General features: G+C 33.5%; 1 protein-coding gene across 1 annotated transcript; it reads right to left on the bottom strand.

The window, feature by feature from the left end:
- Positions 1-785: 785 nt before the first annotated feature.
- Positions 786-7,522, bottom strand: LOC122307263 (beta-galactosidase 6-like). The gene is made up of 18 exons (XM_043120028.1): positions 7,189-7,522; positions 6,001-6,096; positions 5,802-5,914; positions 5,147-5,213; positions 4,790-4,882; positions 4,546-4,689; positions 4,280-4,374; positions 3,788-3,893; positions 3,620-3,704; positions 3,255-3,373; positions 2,961-3,122; positions 2,410-2,594; positions 2,195-2,286; positions 1,973-2,082; positions 1,758-1,865; positions 1,552-1,662; positions 1,199-1,347; positions 786-1,051 (listed from the first exon to the last, which is right to left on the bottom strand). Exons 1-18 carry the CDS (start codon positions 7,354-7,356, stop codon positions 883-885), a joined length of 2,172 nt encoding a protein of 723 aa, XP_042975962.1. The 5' UTR covers positions 7,357-7,522; the 3' UTR covers positions 786-882.
- Between the last annotated feature and the right edge of the window lie 9,944 nt (positions 7,523-17,466).

Raw genomic sequence — 17,466 nt, 5'->3', positions numbered from 1 at the left:
AATAAAATATATTTTTTAAAATTTAAAATACATCCAATCAAAATAAAATTCAAAATATATAATTTTTTTAATGATATTATTTTATTCAATAAGTTGTAAATTAATTGTTACTTTAACCTTTATTGAGAGCTCTTGGATTAGACAGCCTCATCAGATACCTTGATTTTATCTAGAAAAATAGGTAAACATTAAAGCCTCTAGAGGAATAGAAGCAATGGAGGGCAAACACTCAACTCTCAAGTGGCCTTTAATGAAAAAAATTAGCTCCAAAAACCATTGAATTTATTTTTAAGTATGGAATAATAGTTCATATAATTGTTTTTCCGTGTCAGAAACGATGGAAGGTCTTGAACTAATATACATGACTTAAAATGGAAGAAAAATAAATAGACTATATACACGAGTAATTCTATACACCATATAGTCATTCTATTTTAATCTCACTATGTAATATGTGACATATTTATCACCATCTTTTGATGATAATAAATATGCCACATCTTATATAGTGGGATGAAAATAGGATAGTAATATCGTGTATAGAATTTTTCTCCAAAAGTAAATATTGTATCCCAATTATTAATACGGGAGTAATGTTATACACCACACCACCATCCCACATGCATCTCACTATATATGATGTGGTGCATCTATCACCATTTGATGATAAAAAAGTATGTAATAAATAATTATTCAATGGTGGTAATGTGTCACATCTTACTTAGTGAGATTCAAGTGAAATGGTAGTATGGTATATAGAATTTTCCTTAATACGGATACCCAAATAACATAAATTTATTACTTTTTTATTACTCTTCATGAGAGAAAATTACATTACAATGTTGAGAAGGTCCTGTTCTTGAGCGGATGACATTGCACTCATCACTTTTTATTTTGGGATATAAAATTATCGTGACAGAAAGCTTTATGTTCAGTTTCATTCACGATTGAAATGGTGTTCAAGGAAATTTGAAGAGGATTTCCACCACCTTCTTCAAGTAAAATTAAAAGGTTTTGAGAAGTTTTGAGGAACGATCGAGGAACATGATACCTAGAAAATCATAGAAAAATAGATAAGTAATCACGAAGTTTTTTTTTTTAATTTTTTATTTACGTATATTTATTAAATGTATGTGCGTGAGAAAAACATTCTTAAATACAAAAGTATTCATGAAGGAGTGTTAATGGGTATACTTACATTGTTTGTGATGGACTGTTGCTCTTAGGGTCAAGGAAAGAGACCCAATAACGACCGATGCTTTCCCCGTTGACCCAAGCTTCACCTTTCCCCATTGTGCTAAGATTTAAGGCCACTGGCTCATCTCCCATCGGTGCATCGAAAAATACCTTCAAAAATTTTATATACAAGTATATAATTAAAGAGAGAGCTAGTTATCAAATTTAAAGTAACGTTAGATACAGTCTATGTTATGTAAGCATCGCTATTCTTTTTAAAAAATAAAAACGTCTGTTATTAAAAAATTAATTTTTTATGTAAATCCCACATTTATAGCGGAAGAATATTTGAAAATATCGTAAAATTATACGTACCTTATACCAAGTAAATGTGTGATTGATTGGGGTCTCGTTAATTTGACTCCAAACAACATCATCCAAACTCTCTTCTCTAAATATATGTAACTTCTCTCCAAGTAGTCCAACCTGTACTTGGAATGGAATTAAAATGTCACGTTCGGGAGAATTAAAATGGTGGATTAATTGGAATGATTGTTCGAAAAGAAAAGGAGATATATAACCTGATATCCCCATTCATAGTTTGTAAGGTTATAGAATTCTTCCTCCATGCATTGAATTTCCACTTTTGTTAATCCAGCAAATTTACTTTCGAGAAATGCTCCCGAATCCTTCACACAATATTAATATTATTATTATTATTTTAATTATTAATAACATGTAAAAGGGGTGGAATCAATGCTAATATTATATAAAATAGAAATTCCAAAATAATTACCGGTAGCCCGACCATAACACTGACTATGGAAATATTGTTTATCCCATTATTTAAAATAATTGGAATATCCATCATGAATCCCTTCACATTATGACTTCCATGTGCAGCTCCTGATCAACACAATCATATATATAGAGAGAGAAGTGAGTGTTACTTGATGGATGCTCAGAATTTCTTGAAATTTTACATGATCTTTCTATGTTTATATATGAAGTTGTCTACCTATATATATGCTGTTCAAGAAAGCATGAGCAACATGCCCTAAAGATTCAACATGAAGCACTGGCTTAGTGCAAGACAAGTTGTGTTCAAACCTGAAATCCAAAAGCTGAATCCATTAATATTTCTTTCATAAAAGCAATTAAGATGACCTCATTGGTACATATATATCTGTGTTGAAATTAAGTTCATGACTGAGAAAGGGATATGGTCATTACCTAAGAGTGTACCAAAGATAATCAGATTTATCCTTGGTGGTATTCATCTGCTCTAGAAATGTATTCGATTTTAGTGAAGCAGTATCTTCAATATTTGGGATGACATCTTTGAATTCTTCCCAGCTATCAGTTGAATCAAACAATTGGGTAGGTTGTATGACTCTGTTGTTAGTCTCAGTATTCACCTTTGCAAGAGAAAAACAGAATAAGAACTATATATAGCTAGCACAAAATCAAAGGAAAAAGAAAAAAAAAAAATCATATTCTTATATATTTATCATATAGAGGAGCAAGAGAATTTTTTCTTATTAAATGGGTCATGTGACTATCTCATAGTGACTAAGTACTACAACACATGCATGGATAATATTTTGAAAAGATACCTAACAGATTGGTCGAGATTTCTTTCGATTCAGTATGGAGGAAAACTCTATACTTATTATTGGAATTTTAGAAAATAGTAAATTGTTTGTATTAAAAAAAAAATGATCTGTGGAATTACAAGGATGTATGATATTCACCTAGAGAGAACATTTTCAGTTATAACTTACCTTCGCCGTGTTGAAAATTACATTTTTGCAGTCTGGTAGAATGCTGATGGACTTTGGAAGCAATTCAAATGATGCATTTTGGAATTGCACGGTAACATTATGCCCATCATGATTTGTGAGAAATGCCACACATCCTCCAGTCTCTTCTCGGAAGACGTAGGCCTAATTCAGTTAAAATACGTCATGAATAAGCAAAAAAATCAAATGTCAACACAATCTTTTAAATTTCATCTTTCATTCAGCACATGATGCAAATGATTTGTGGGATAGAATAATAAAGCTTTGGGACATTACCTCTTGATTTTGACCTAAAGAGAAATTGGTTCTCACTCCTTGAAGCAAAGTTGTAGAGCAGAGTTTAATAGCAGCATGCAACTCTTTAAGATGTCCCCACTTGGGTTGCCTTAATAGACCTAAAAATGAGATATTTTACACGCAAGCTGGTGTGAACGACACACCCTCTACACCGCTAATATGACAAAATTCAATTTGTAAAACAAGTTTACAATGAAATTATCTTGCAAATTGAATCTTGCTATACTACCAGCAGTGTAAAGGATATGCACTTCACACCGGCTTGCAAATAAAAATTTTCAAAATTATTAGAGGTTGGAACTGAAGCAATTAGAGGAAGCATAATACATATTTACTACACTCACCATATTCATCAAGAGGAGCTTGATCATAATAACTAGTTATGACATATGAAGAGCCTGTTCTCCCAAAGTTTGTTCCACCATGGTACTACACATGGAGTGTGCAATTAGGTTAAGACAGCTAAAAGGGTTTCTGTAATGTATGCAGAATAAGTACTGAAAATACCATACCATGTAGTAATTTATATAGCTTCCATTTTTTGCAATAAAAAGTACAACATGAAATGCAATGTCTTCGGCAGACCTAATGTATGGCTTCTCACCATATACCTGATAGCTTCGAAATCGAAGAAAAGCATCAGTGATCAGTAGAGTTGTAAAATAATTGTGAAAGCTACACCACCACCAATTTAGCAACCCTCAATAACTCATTTAACTAGGTTTAGAATATCGTGTTAAAGAATAGATGTTTGAAAACCGTCAAATATTATATATAGAGCATACTTTATGTGTCTATTTCTCTCACTTGATACGTTTAAGTTTGGATCAGAACTTGATGAGGGGATCTTTCTCCCCCTTACACATGCATATGCAAGAGATTGAGATTCTTTATAATTATGTGTATGAATCACTGGATGAAATATGAGAATTGATACAGATATCTGTATATAAACAAATTATATGAAACAGGCAATTAGTGTAATGATTTTGATGAAAGCGTACAAAGATGTCCAATTCTCTGTCCATAATGACGGCTTATTTGGTGAGTTGGGTCCACCAAAAGTCTCTCCACATCTCATCCCGTTGCATGTATTAATCTGCAATTTTTTTTGTCAAATTAACTTGCAGATCAACAAGGTCTAGGGTATATGAATATGCAATCTAGATTGAAAGCAATTATATATATATATATATATATATGTAGGCTGCAATGCTGCAATGTAAGACAGAGTAGTAAAAGCAGAAGTCTTTGTATCAAGAGGACTAACAACAGGATCAGGAGCATCATTTTGCTTGCACATAATCCATGGCACACCAGTTTGGAGCCCAACTGCCATTTTAGCTGCCCAACGAACATAAGAGGGTCCCTTTTCCTTGAATGCTGCTTCAATGTTTCCATATTCATTCTCAATCTATACCAGCATAACCTTTTGACTCAGAAACTAAAGGGTTTGTTGAAACTCACAAGATAGGTAAGTTGTGTGTATGCATATATATATATGAATGTAGTACCTGTGACAGTATTATTGGACCTCCTTGGGAAGCATATAAACCTTCTGACTTCATCAAGTCCACTATTTTTGTGGTGAAGTTTTGCATGTAAAACTACACAGATAGGGAATCACCCAAAAATAGTCAATTTTTTTTTTTTTTTAATTTGGCAAGCACAAGTAATATAGCATACTAATGCTGCTCTTTATTTTGGGTTGTATCTTCCAAATTACATTGACTGATGTCACCTCTTGCGAGCAGATTCACAACTCTATCACTTAAATTGAAAACTATTAAAAAATTGATATATAAATTATGAAAATTTAAAATGAAATACAACAGAGACCAACGTGTAGAGAGAGAGGGAGAGATGGTTACCTTGAAAGGCTCATTGTCGGATCGAAAAATAATGCCAGGGATGTCATGCAACCAAAATGGAAATCCCCTGTTCCAGAAAAGGTGTGGAGTGTCAATTTTAATAATTTCAAATGTTTCTTTTTATTTTTTAAAAGATATTAATATTTACTTAATTGGCAATTTGTGATCACCTCTTACTAGAATACAATTTGGTATTAATTTTAATTTTTAGGTGACCGGACTCATAAAAAGAGCCTACTCTGTCGATCATTTTTCAAGCAAAAATGTAAAGCGTTACCCATAATTTTCCAATATTGCCAATAATTAGCCAAGTCTGACATTCACATTATATATAATAGGAGTAATGCTACGTATAGTCGTAAAATGTGTAAAAATCACATAATCGCTTTGAAAAAAATGGAATCCATTATTAAAAATTTAATTTTTTTATATAAATCTCGTATTTACTCATTTTTTTAAATGATTACGCTACACTTGCGTACTTCAATACTGCAAATTAAGAAAAAAAAATCTTTAAATTATCGTCTTCTTAAATTTAAAAAAAAAAAACACTAATAAAAAATCTTCAAAATGCTATAATTAATTAATTAAATATCATCTACTTCATGAGAATAATAAATAAATATAGGTGCATATAATATACGTACGTACGTACCCATAAGTCCATTCACTCTCAATGAAAGGACCGATCCTAAGACAAGCATATAGCCCTTGTGCATGGATTTCCTTCATGAATCGCACCAAATCATTTCTTCCACTGAACTCGTACTGTTCAACAGCAAATGCCCCCAAATATCACAGCGAGAGAGAGAGAGAGAGAGAGAGAGAGAGAGAGAGAGATTTTAAGTAATTACCTGACCAGGTTGGGGCTCGTGAAGGTTCCAAAACACATAGGTTTGAATCACGTCCAGTCCTCCTTCCTTGCCTTTGGCTATCAAAGATGGCCACATCTACAACAAACTCAATTTTCCTTTCTTTCATCATATGTATGTATATATGTAGATAAATGCTTTAAAGAGATTTTATAAAAATAAAATAAAATACAAATTGACGTGATTTGATAGAATACGTTTTGATTGTAAAACTATTTTTATTGTAAAGTAAATATAATATATTATAGAAGTTCGTCTCAGTTTATGAATTTATTTATGTGGAATATCTTAATCGCCATAACATTTCTCATGTATGTATAGCATTTGTGATTGTACTGTATACTATACTTTTATCCACTTTCTCATCATATCGTATTGACTTGATATCATTCATAAATTATTAGATCAGTTTTTATCTTTCATTAGAAGCATCAAATTTATTCGCAACTTCGATATGTTTAAGTATGGATAGCATTAAATTGCAGTCACATGAATGTTCCATAGATTCGCCAGATTTAACTTAACACCAGAGTGCACATTCCCTACAGTGTTGCTCTTTTTTAGTCAAAACCAGCATAAATTAAAGAAAAAGCAGAGTCTCCTCATATCAAGGCATTTCAAATGAATAAGATGAACATGTGGCAAGGAAACAAAAAGACAGCCAAAGGTTGGACAAAGTTCCTGCCACCCGTGATGAACTAGACAAACAAAATGATCTGCTGCTTGCGGGTAAGCTATGTTTCATGCATGCACAGTACTGACAGTAGAAGTTCAGCTTCTTCTTCACTTTATTATTATTTTTTTTTCCTGCCAAAAAACAGGCCGACTTTTCTTGTCTTTTCAGAGAAACTGGTTGCCAACCAGATTGGTTTGTCAAAAAGAAGAACAGTACTATGAGTAAAGATCAGGGAAATGAATAATTAAGTTGGGATTTTAATTGGCAATACCATCGAGAAATACAACCATTTTTTCATCAGCTAGCTCAGGCATTGTATTGAACACAACTACTACTGGAATATAATCACTGTCTTGCAGCATATGAACATCGACTGGGCTAATTAAAGCCACGTTTCTTTCTTTTTGAAAGAGATTTTAATGGCTGATCATCACCTATCATCAAAAAAGAAAAAAAAAAAAAAAAAAAGATTCTTGATGAATGCCGTACTTTACCTCAGGAGTGCTACGAGGATAGTGAATCGAACCAGAAAATAGAAGTTTTCTCTGCCCCTCAATAATGAGAGATCTTCCATCGTATGTGACTCCTCCTCCATCATCAGAATGGCCACCTTCTACCATTATCACCACCGCAAATAGCCAACACCACCACCACCACCCCATCTCAACTCGAACGTCCCAGCTCTCTCTCTCTCTGTCGCAGAGCAAGTACTATAGGTTGGTTTGGGCGGGTATTTTAAGATGTTGTGAGGATGGAGATCAACAGCTAGGAGGAGAAAAATGAGTGACATGGAGAGTAGGTGAGAACGGACATCATGAGGTGAGTCGGGTTCGGGCTTCTTAGAATATTTTATTACCATATTGAAAAGAAAATATATATTCTTACCATTTTAGCATGTACGGTAATATGGTTTATTTTGAAAAAAAAATTATTTATGATAAATTTTTTTATTATTATATAATATTATATAATAGATTTATAAATAAAATATAATAAATAATTTCTAATTATGTAATATCATATCATGAAATAATAACAAGATAATGAGTAGATTTACTTTTTATTTTGTATTATATTTTATTTATTATGTAAATCAATGAGTATCAATTAGTATCGATCGTATTTACATTATTTCTCTAATATCATTTTTCTATAAATAGAAACACATGCTATATATTAAAAAATATCTAAAAAAATAAAAAAATATATAATCATCAAAATCTCTCATCTTCTCTCTCTCCAATTAAAAAGATTACAGAACATGATCAGCTATCTGCTAATTATATTTAAAATTAGCGGTTCTTCCATCGTCGTTTTGTGTCGTTTCAATTGTTTTTTCAGTCACTTCTCGATCGTATGCAGTTTATGTAGAAAATGGGATTTTATATATATATATATATTTATTTATTTATTTATTTATTTATATAGATATATTTATATACCCCTCCCCTGTGAAAGGAAAAATAAAAATGTCTTTCGAGTAATTCTAATCGTTAAGATAAATGAATTAGGTGACGAGTCATAATTCTAACCATTGAATTTTAATCTAGGGTACAATTTTATAAGAGAAATGCTATAACTACAAAAAAGTTTTATAAAAACAAACTCTCAAACTGACATAGATTTATATGGTACGTTTAATTTATTTTATAATAAAAATAAATTTATAATATAATGTATTACATTAACTCACGTCAAGTTATAAGTTTATTTTTATAGAAATTTTTGTGACTAAAACATTTTAGTAGAATGAGAGAAAGAAGAGTGTATTTAATTATCCACCTCTTAATTTATTATTTGGATGAAGATTTCAATTATACAACATGAATAAAATCACAAGAAAACTCACGAAATCTCTTAGAGCATTCACATCCAGTTCCTTGTATTTTCAAAATCTCTAAATTTTAAGAAATCAACTTAACTTTTTGACAGAGCAAGCACTTCGTCTTGTTTCCTATTTTAAGATAAATGTTTAGGATGTGAATAGTAGTTTCCTATATTTAGAAAGCTATTATTCATCCTCTCAATCACTTTATATATATATATATATATTTTTTATATGGAATAATTAAAGATGTAGAAATAATAATAAAGAAAGAATATATAAACATTATTTTAATAGAATAGATAAATTATGGTGATTGAGATCTAAAAAGTTTTTTAAAGATAAATAAAATTTAAATAAAAAAATTATAAAAAATATGATTTCTAACTAAAATTTAAAAAAAAATTATACGAAATCGGATGGAAATGGTGGGTGCAAACATATATCCAAAGTAAAAATTCAACCTAACGGGCCGTCACATGATATTTCATAATTAAAATTATAAATTTAAAAAGAAAAAAGCATATTTTATTTAATGTTTTAATATTAAAATTGTAATTTGAGCCGCCACTTTTCACTTCACCCATAGGCAGCGAGCTACATATATACATCCCAAATTAAAATTATTTTGCAAGGCTACGGCATGTTGGCTTGCCTGGGGTTCCAAGTTTCATCAAAAGTTTGAGGTCGACCTCGCAACGCGCCCACTTTTCTTTTTTTTCCTCCGCCGCAACAAGCATGCGAGCGACCTCAAGGCTAGGGCCCACTACTCTTTTGTTTACCTCAATCGGTCCCGTTCGTTCATCCATTTCCTTTCGCCAAACTAGAGGAGCCCATGGCATCCATATTTCTTTGATTATAAGCTGTACTTTTACGTAAATATATATCCTGGCCACGAATCACTTTCATGTTTTGCTGAATGTTAGAAAAACTATATCAGAATACACAGTAGAAACGATATTACCTCGTCGAAAATATCTTAAATCTAGTATAATTGTTCTACGGATTTTTCGGCGTCGTCGATCATTCAAAATCTTCACGTATCAATAGTGGAGTATGCTATATGGTAATATACCAGAACAATACCTACATATTCCACAACTTAGATGTAGAGACTAGAGAGACCCATTTTGAGAAAGAGAGCTTGTTCATCCAATTCAAGTATCCAAATGAGCGAGGGGCTATGTAAATAGCCCTTTTAGTGTAACCCCCTGGCTGGTCATTAATGGTCAGCCATTTCATAGCCCCTCTAGTGTAAATAGTCCATCTAATGTAACCCCCTGGCTATTTGGCTAGCCATCAAGTCTCATGAAGTGAAGTGCCTCTTAAGCCACTTCATAACCCCCTCATGAGAAGGGAAATGGGTGCCCACTATGGGTGCCTATGGGTGCCCCTTTCTTACATTAAAGATAGAGAAATATAGATGTGTTACTTCTATGTTGGTGCATTTTTTGATTAGGAGCTTGGAGAGTAGTGCTTTGCTTGAAATGTTCTAAGAAATTCATGGACTTAACTTCTCTCATAAAACCAGGTCAAAAAAAGAATGTTATTTATTGCTTATAAACATATCCAAGACCTTATGCACAGGCAATGTGAGATTTATTGTTCAACACCCTTTCTCACACGCAGACCGGTATTTTTTCTAGTCCTTGTCGAACTGGTTTTATGAAATGAGTAATTCGACAATTTTCCTATGTCCACCTACACAATCTCAACTCTCACTCTAGGGTTTTCCTTCGCTCGAGTTCATAGTCATGCACATTGAGCGAACTGAGCTTCGCTCGAGCCACAGTTAACTGAACAATATGCCCAGTGCCTTTCCAGCTCTCAAATCAGGCTCCACACATAATCCAACAATCGTCAATCTCTCATTTGGAAACTGGTTCTCCACATGCTAGCATCTATTTCTAGCATGATTCCTATCATTTCTACAATTTCATAGCTCCTGTATTCAAGCCAGAAGACCAACTAAAGTCATGCATAACTTTAGTTTATCACGTATTGTGCCCTTAATCAACATATCTATAGGGAAACACACAACTCCTACTGCACTGGGAATATATGGTTTCGCACTGACCCTAGCACACATTAGAGAACCTGTTGCTGAAGTCTCTATCTCTGATCTAGACGACTAACCCCTCATTCTATTGCTAACCTATTATGTTTTCAGCCAATGTGTTCATCTCTTGTGAAGTCTTTGCTCCCTTTATGGAGTCCAGTTAGCTTTGTCTCAGCCAACTTCTACTTGCATAATCTCCCCTCTTGTAAGATTTTTCCTTCGTATTGTAGTTCACCACCTCCATTAAGTAAGATATAGTTCAAGGTAGTAATCACCATGGAGGTCTGGTCATCTTCCAGTCCTGTGATCATCAACTTTAGGTGTAGACTTTCCTAGAACATCTGACACTATGTTCCCATCTCTCACACCTTTGCTTCACATCATGGTCTTGAGAGATTTCCTTAGACTTATATGAGTAAATGTAAAACTGACTCACTTTTACTTTCTTATCTAATTCGCGCGATTAGGCTAACTTTTACCACAGGCCAAGACCAATAAATCCTTCATAACCTTCCATGCTTTTTTAGAAAACACCTCTAAATAATTGTTTTCATCAAGTTGTCTCCAGTCTTTAACAACAATGTGCAATTCAAGAAATATGACATCATGTATTTATTCAGTCACTATATTTTTAGTATCATTCTCAATTTTCTCCTGATTTTAGTAGTTTCTTATGGCATGTCTTGTCACAATTCCTAACAAGTCATCTGCTATCCAGATCTTGACTTACTCTTATCCTTATTCTTGGACTCTGACTAATCCAGTCTTCTGCTCTGATTATCAACGATCAGGGCCAACAAATCTGAGATCTTATCAGAATCTATTATGCTCACCTCCTCAGCTGGGATAATAAGATCTTGTACATTACCAAACTTCAATTTCGACTTCTCTACAGAATTACTCATAGCCATTTTCATAGCCTCCCAACTTTTGGCAACAATGCTAAATACTATTAGACAACAAACGTACCTTCTGCCATCTTGAAGTTAAATAGTTTCTTCATCAGTACTTTGTTATTCATAATCGGCTTTTCAAAGAAAACTTCAATGAGATCCACGACGATTCCCTTGTTAATAACATTTTGCTCCACTTATCTAAACAGAATGAGTCGTATGACTCCCAAAACCTATCGATATAATAGGTTAATCAGCATTGTCCAATGACTTGAAGTCTGCTCGTCAAACTTCACAATCCCAATCTTCTTATCTTGAAAATTCTTCTATATGGACCATCAATATTTTCATAGATTTAATATCAAAATTTCACCCTTACGGATGAGTTCGAAATGATCTAAAACAATCGTCAAAATTAGACTCTGAATGGCTTAGATCAAATTCAAAATAGATCTAAGATTTTGAGAGGAATTTCAAAAATTCCAACCCTACGGATGCGCGTGTATTACAAGTACTGGATTAGGGCGCGTGAGCAAGTGTAAGTCACACTCCGTTATCTCTAGGGCGTGTGGGGTGAGCGTGAGCATGTGTTCACCATGCATTGAATACATCTAAGTGCATGGGAATGCGTGAGAGCGTGTTGTTCACGCACTCAACCCTTCTCGGCGCTTGGGGGCATGTGGGCGAGATGATAACGCATGTAAACAATGGGCTAAAAAACTCTTGTGCTTGTGGTGGTGCGTGAGATCATATGGAAGGCACGTGAGAGCGTGATAGTAATGTGCCAGTTGCTTCTATGGTGTGTAGGAGCATGTGGGAAGAGTGTGAGCACATGTTTTTCATGCACACATTAACTCTAAGGTATGTGGGGGTGCGTGAGCGCGTGGTCTTCACTCATCTTCCATAGCTATGGCGTGTGGAAGGTGCGTGAGGGCGTGATGTTAACACGCTGGATGCTTATAGGGTGCGTGAGGGCACATGAGTGTGTGTTCGTCTTGTGTCTTGTACCTCTAGAACCTATGTGTGTGCGTGGGGCGAGTTGGATACATGCTCTGCCCTTCTAAGGACACATTTGGTCCAGCATCCTTTTTCGATGCCATTTGTGGCAAAATGTTTGTCCTGATGAGAGGAGCCCTCTGGTGTGGTCAAAATATATTTCGATCAATTGGATTTCTGGGTAATGCAAACCAAAGCTTCGATACCATGATGAAATTCATGGGCTTAACTCATTTCATAAAACAGGATCAATAAGAGAGAATTGCTCATTGTTTATAAACTTATCCAAGAACTTGTCCACAGGAAATGTAAGATTTATTCCTAAACACCCGTATACACCTCTCTCCCCCTTTCCTTTCACTTACCTTCCAAAGCCCCAAATAGAGATATAGAAAATCTCCACAACTACAAAACTCCATTAACAGGCAAGAAAACTTGTTTGTCTCAAAATGTGTCCCATTCAATATAGCTCTCACCAACTTCTTCCTCCCATCCAACATGGCCTACTTTCATTGTAAAAAAACAACTCATTCCTCTTAACTTGGTTAAATACACACTCCCTAAATCCCTAGAGAGTGATTCAGTAACCTACCCCTCCCCAACTCCTCAACACAACCCTGTAGCCCAACCTCTCTCTCTCTCTCTCTCTAAAATTACACAATGCCCCCAAATACTTTCCCAATTGTTTTCACTTTAAAAAGACCTCAAAAGTGGAAGTATGTAGTTAAAGTCTAATAATACACACACTCACTCAAAGTAAAAAAATGCAGAGAGTAAATGATGACGGGAATGTAAAGGCTTAAGCCTTTGGGTAGTGATTAGTTTTAGGAACTGTTTGCATTGGGAAACATATATTGTAGTGTTTCCTAGGAAAATTATGATGCGTATGGCGCATGACCAAAAACATATTGAGAAACAAATGGGTTGCATGACTGGGTTCCTTCAAATCTTCAATTGCAACCAGATAGTCACTGTCAAATGCCTCTACTCCAACAACTATCTCTCTCTCTCTCTCTCTCTCTCTCTCTCTCTCTCTCTCTCTCTCTCTCTCACACACACACACACACACACACACACACACACACACACACACACACATGTCCTAGAAAACAGAAGCAAGTTTATTTATTTGCATGATTTTTTATCAGGCTCTAGATGAAAGTTTCGATAGAGACGAAACTTTCTCTCCAAGACTCTAGTATCACTGTTGATGACAGTTTTGAATGGAAAATACTAGGAATGGGAAGATGATACTCAAACAACAGACTGGGTTGGATTTGGGGGACTGAAGCGGGAAAAGGATGAGATAAGAAAACTCACCCAAATGAGTTTAAAAAAAACTGACGTGGCATTTACCACGTCAGTTTGTGAAATTCCTGTGTGTCCGTAGTAGGACTCTATAATAAATGAATGCAAAAGATATAAAAAGATAAAAACATTGAAATATACACGATTCAATACTAAAGCTTACATTCATAAATTTTTTGAGAATTCACCATGAATGATGATGGTACAAACTCTTCTCTTGTGCCCTTTGTTACAATGCTTAGAAGGGTAGAGGAAAGGTTGGAGAACAAAATGGTGCCCTTGGAAGCTCGAAGGAAGTCCTATTCGTAACTTACGTATCTCTCATTTGCTAACTGCTTGTTCTTCCCTTTAGTCTAAGGGTCTGTTTGAGATTACGGTAGAAATCTTTAAAAAATCGTTAAATAGTTTTAAAAGCTATTTAATAAAAAAAAAAAAGATTATTTAAGTATTACATATTAAAATACTTTTTAAATCTCAACTAAACTAAAAAATATATTTAAAGATAAGCATCACTTAAACAATCTAAATTTTATATTAATTTTTTTAAATTATTTAAATAAAAAAATCCTTTGTTTTATCAATTGACGGGCTTTTATTTTCATCTCTTATCTCCATATTTGCCGTCGGCTACAAATATATTCATGGGCTGGGCTTAGAATATATGGCTTGCGATATTCATACCCAACAACTTCAATGACCCTACCGTATATTTAAGATATGATATTTTATTATAAAAAAAATATGTTTATGCAAGTTTTATAAAAATTTTAATTTAATTTAAAACTTTATAAAAAACTGTAAGTAAAATAAACTGACCTCATATAAGCCTTTTTATAAAAAAAAATAATTTTCACTAATAAAAAATATTTTTTTTTATTATTTCTTTTACATAAAATCTATTTTTTTAATAAAAATTTATATATTTAGAATATATAAAATATATTTCTCAATATATTTAGGAGGGAGTGGACAAAACTGATGTCTTTAATGATGTCCTGAATAACGTGAGAGTATCTGATCCTTGTGACCCAAATGAAGGCATGTCTGGTCAATGTTGACAGCTTGTCTGAACTTACTCGGACGAACCTTCACAGAAGGCAACCAAAAGGTTAGTGACCCCCCCACCCCCCGCCCCACGTGTTCATTTCACTTGGACCCTTCCCTTTTCTTTCCTTTATTTATTTCTTTTTCACCCACTGCTCAACTGTCTCCTAGTGATACTGACCTTCTTTTCCTTCTACATTCATTCATTCATTCTTTCTCTATATTTGAATTGAATCCTTGAGAAAGCTTCACAAAACGGCGGCCGCTAATGCACCCATGCTTTTTCACATATAATATTAATTTTTTTTTTTTTTTCGTGTGTACAACACAACCATTTCAAAGATCGAATAATCTAAAAAAATAATAATTTAATTATAAAAATAAAATTATAAAATAATTTTATTTTTATCAGTTTATTTTATAATAAAAATAATTTTATTATTTAACATATCATATTAAGTCATGTCAATTTATAATTTTTAAAAATATTATTAAATATAAGAATTATTTAATGAATAAAAGGAATCTAATTAGTTTAAAAGCTTAACGTCCCGTTTGGATGTTGAGTTAAATTGAATTTTTTATGAATAGTAATAAGTTAAGATGATTGAGTGAATTTTGTGAGACTAATCTAAGATGAGTTTAAATGTATTTATAAGAAATTAAAAAATATTATAAATCCGCTCGTAAAGAGGTATTTAGTTAGAAAATATTATAGGTCTTATGTATAAAAAATTTTAAATTAAAATGAGTTTAATAATTTAAAATTTTGATGTTTAGATATTAAATTCAGTTTAAAATTAAATTGAATTAAAGTGAAAATTTCAATCGGAACCAAATTGGGCAAATCTTGAAAGTTGGATTGAAGAGAAAAAGATCAATTCAAGAAGAGGAATGCTACACAACAGTCTCACACCTAACACATCAATATTTTTAAAGTGTAAAATAAAAAAAGATAAAAAAATAAAATTATATTTTTTAATAATGTAAAAAAGTGTATGCTGCTATTTAAAATTTCACGTTCAAGACAGCTGATGAGAAGTTGAAAAGGGTTGATTATTATAAATTAAGGTCATGCAGACAGAGTGATGGACAAACCTGCCCTAATTCGTGGGATCGAAGGGGCATGCATGCATGGAGGTCGGCATTGTTCCGAGTAGCTTCCTAACGATACATCTCCATCGTTACCTAATTTGAATGCATGTGTGTGTACATAAGTCATGCACCACGTCAGATGGTGCAACCTAGAGCTAGCTCTAGATAGGGATAGACCAGGAGACAAGAGTTTTCCACACCTGCCCCTCATCTCTCTTCTGATTTTATCCTCTATGTGGAATGTTCTGCCATCCATCTACTTCAATTCATTTTTTTTTGTGGCCGGCCGTCAAAATAAGTTGCTTTTTTCCTTTGTTTATTTTTCCACTTTTTTTTTTTTTTTAGGGTCAAGAGGGGTGGTCAATTTGAGCTTAATTAAGCAGCCTAACTAATGGAATATTAGCAAATAAGAAAGGGAAGGAATCAATCACATTAACCCAAAATCTATTGATTATTTGCAATGTTCTTTATTCTTTTTTTTTTTTTTGTTCTCTTTTCTTCATATATATTCTTTATTTCAATTTTTATTTTTTAAAATAATTTCCATCATATCTCAATCTATCTCATATTTCAGATAAGATTTCAGTCTATTCAATTAAATCGATTAGACTCATCAAACCTAATCTATGTTTTTTTTTTTTTTTGTATAGGACTATTAATATAAGAAGATATCGACTCTAAATTTTGTATATTAAATCCGAATGGTGTGAAATTAGATATTTTAACGCATTTAATTAAATTTTATGTAAAATTGGCATTTTTTTTGCCAATAAAAATAAATATAATTTATTTTGAAGTAATAATTATGAAAAAGAAGAAGAAGAGTGAGATGAAGTTATATGCTTGTATAAGTGAGAAAATGATGATGGTAATAATTAAATTATTCAAAAGTCCAACTTTAAGGAGTATTGTATTTTCTGTCCTAATAAAGACTATTAATTACTTAAAATTAACAGAGACTAATTAAGGTGTTGAGGGGACAAAAGTTTCAAGAAGAGGCATGAAACTTGCGAGCATTTTAATCATTCCGACCGCTGACGTTGTTGCACCAACGTGGTCGCCAAGGCACCTGACGTATAAAATTCAACTCCAACGTTGAATTCCTCGGGATCCACTAGACCGCCATCCTTGCTTAGAATGCCACAGTAGCCACTCACAATTGAGCATTTTGCATACGGTCAACACGTCCTCATTTGAAAGTACGAAAAAGCCCCCGTTGGAGAGACGTGGGAAAGAACGACTGGATGAAGTCACGATCAATGTCACCGATGTGAGACCCGTTACAGTCAACGACCCTGCCTTTTCTTCTCCGCGGCATGTGATTGTGAGGCGACTTTGAATGAAGCGGACAAAGTAGGTGACGGAAGCAGTGACAGAATCGCCTCGAGTGGGACAAGCAGCACGCGGCAGTGTTGGATTCGTCTGTCGTCGCATGGCGCCGCCTCTGGCTGCGGTCAGCACGTGTTTTAGCACCAGATATGACCTGATCCCCGACCTTTCCACCCCACGTTTATTTATCAATTCAACGTTCCTTGCTGGTATATAAAAAACC

This window comes from Carya illinoinensis, chromosome 4, assembly GCF_018687715.1.
Source record: "Carya illinoinensis cultivar Pawnee chromosome 4, C.illinoinensisPawnee_v1, whole genome shotgun sequence".
NCBI lineage: Eukaryota > Viridiplantae > Streptophyta > Magnoliopsida > Fagales > Juglandaceae > Carya > Carya illinoinensis.
This window is presented reverse-complemented; position numbering and strand designations above follow the sequence as displayed.

Bases quoted from the DNA above. Each gene is read 5' to 3' on its own strand.
- LOC122307263 (XM_043120028.1), bottom strand. From the start codon at position 7,356: ATGGGGTGGTGGTGGTGGTGTTGGCTATTTGCGGTGGTGATAATGGTA. The intron at 1,348-1,551 runs GTACGTATAATT...AAATTTTTGAAG, and splicing joins ACACATTTACTTGGTATAAG to GTATTTTTCGATGCACCGAT. The intron at 1,052-1,198 runs GTAAGTATACCC...ATGATTTTCTAG, and splicing joins AACAGTCCATCACAAACAAT to GTATCATGTTCCTCGATCGT.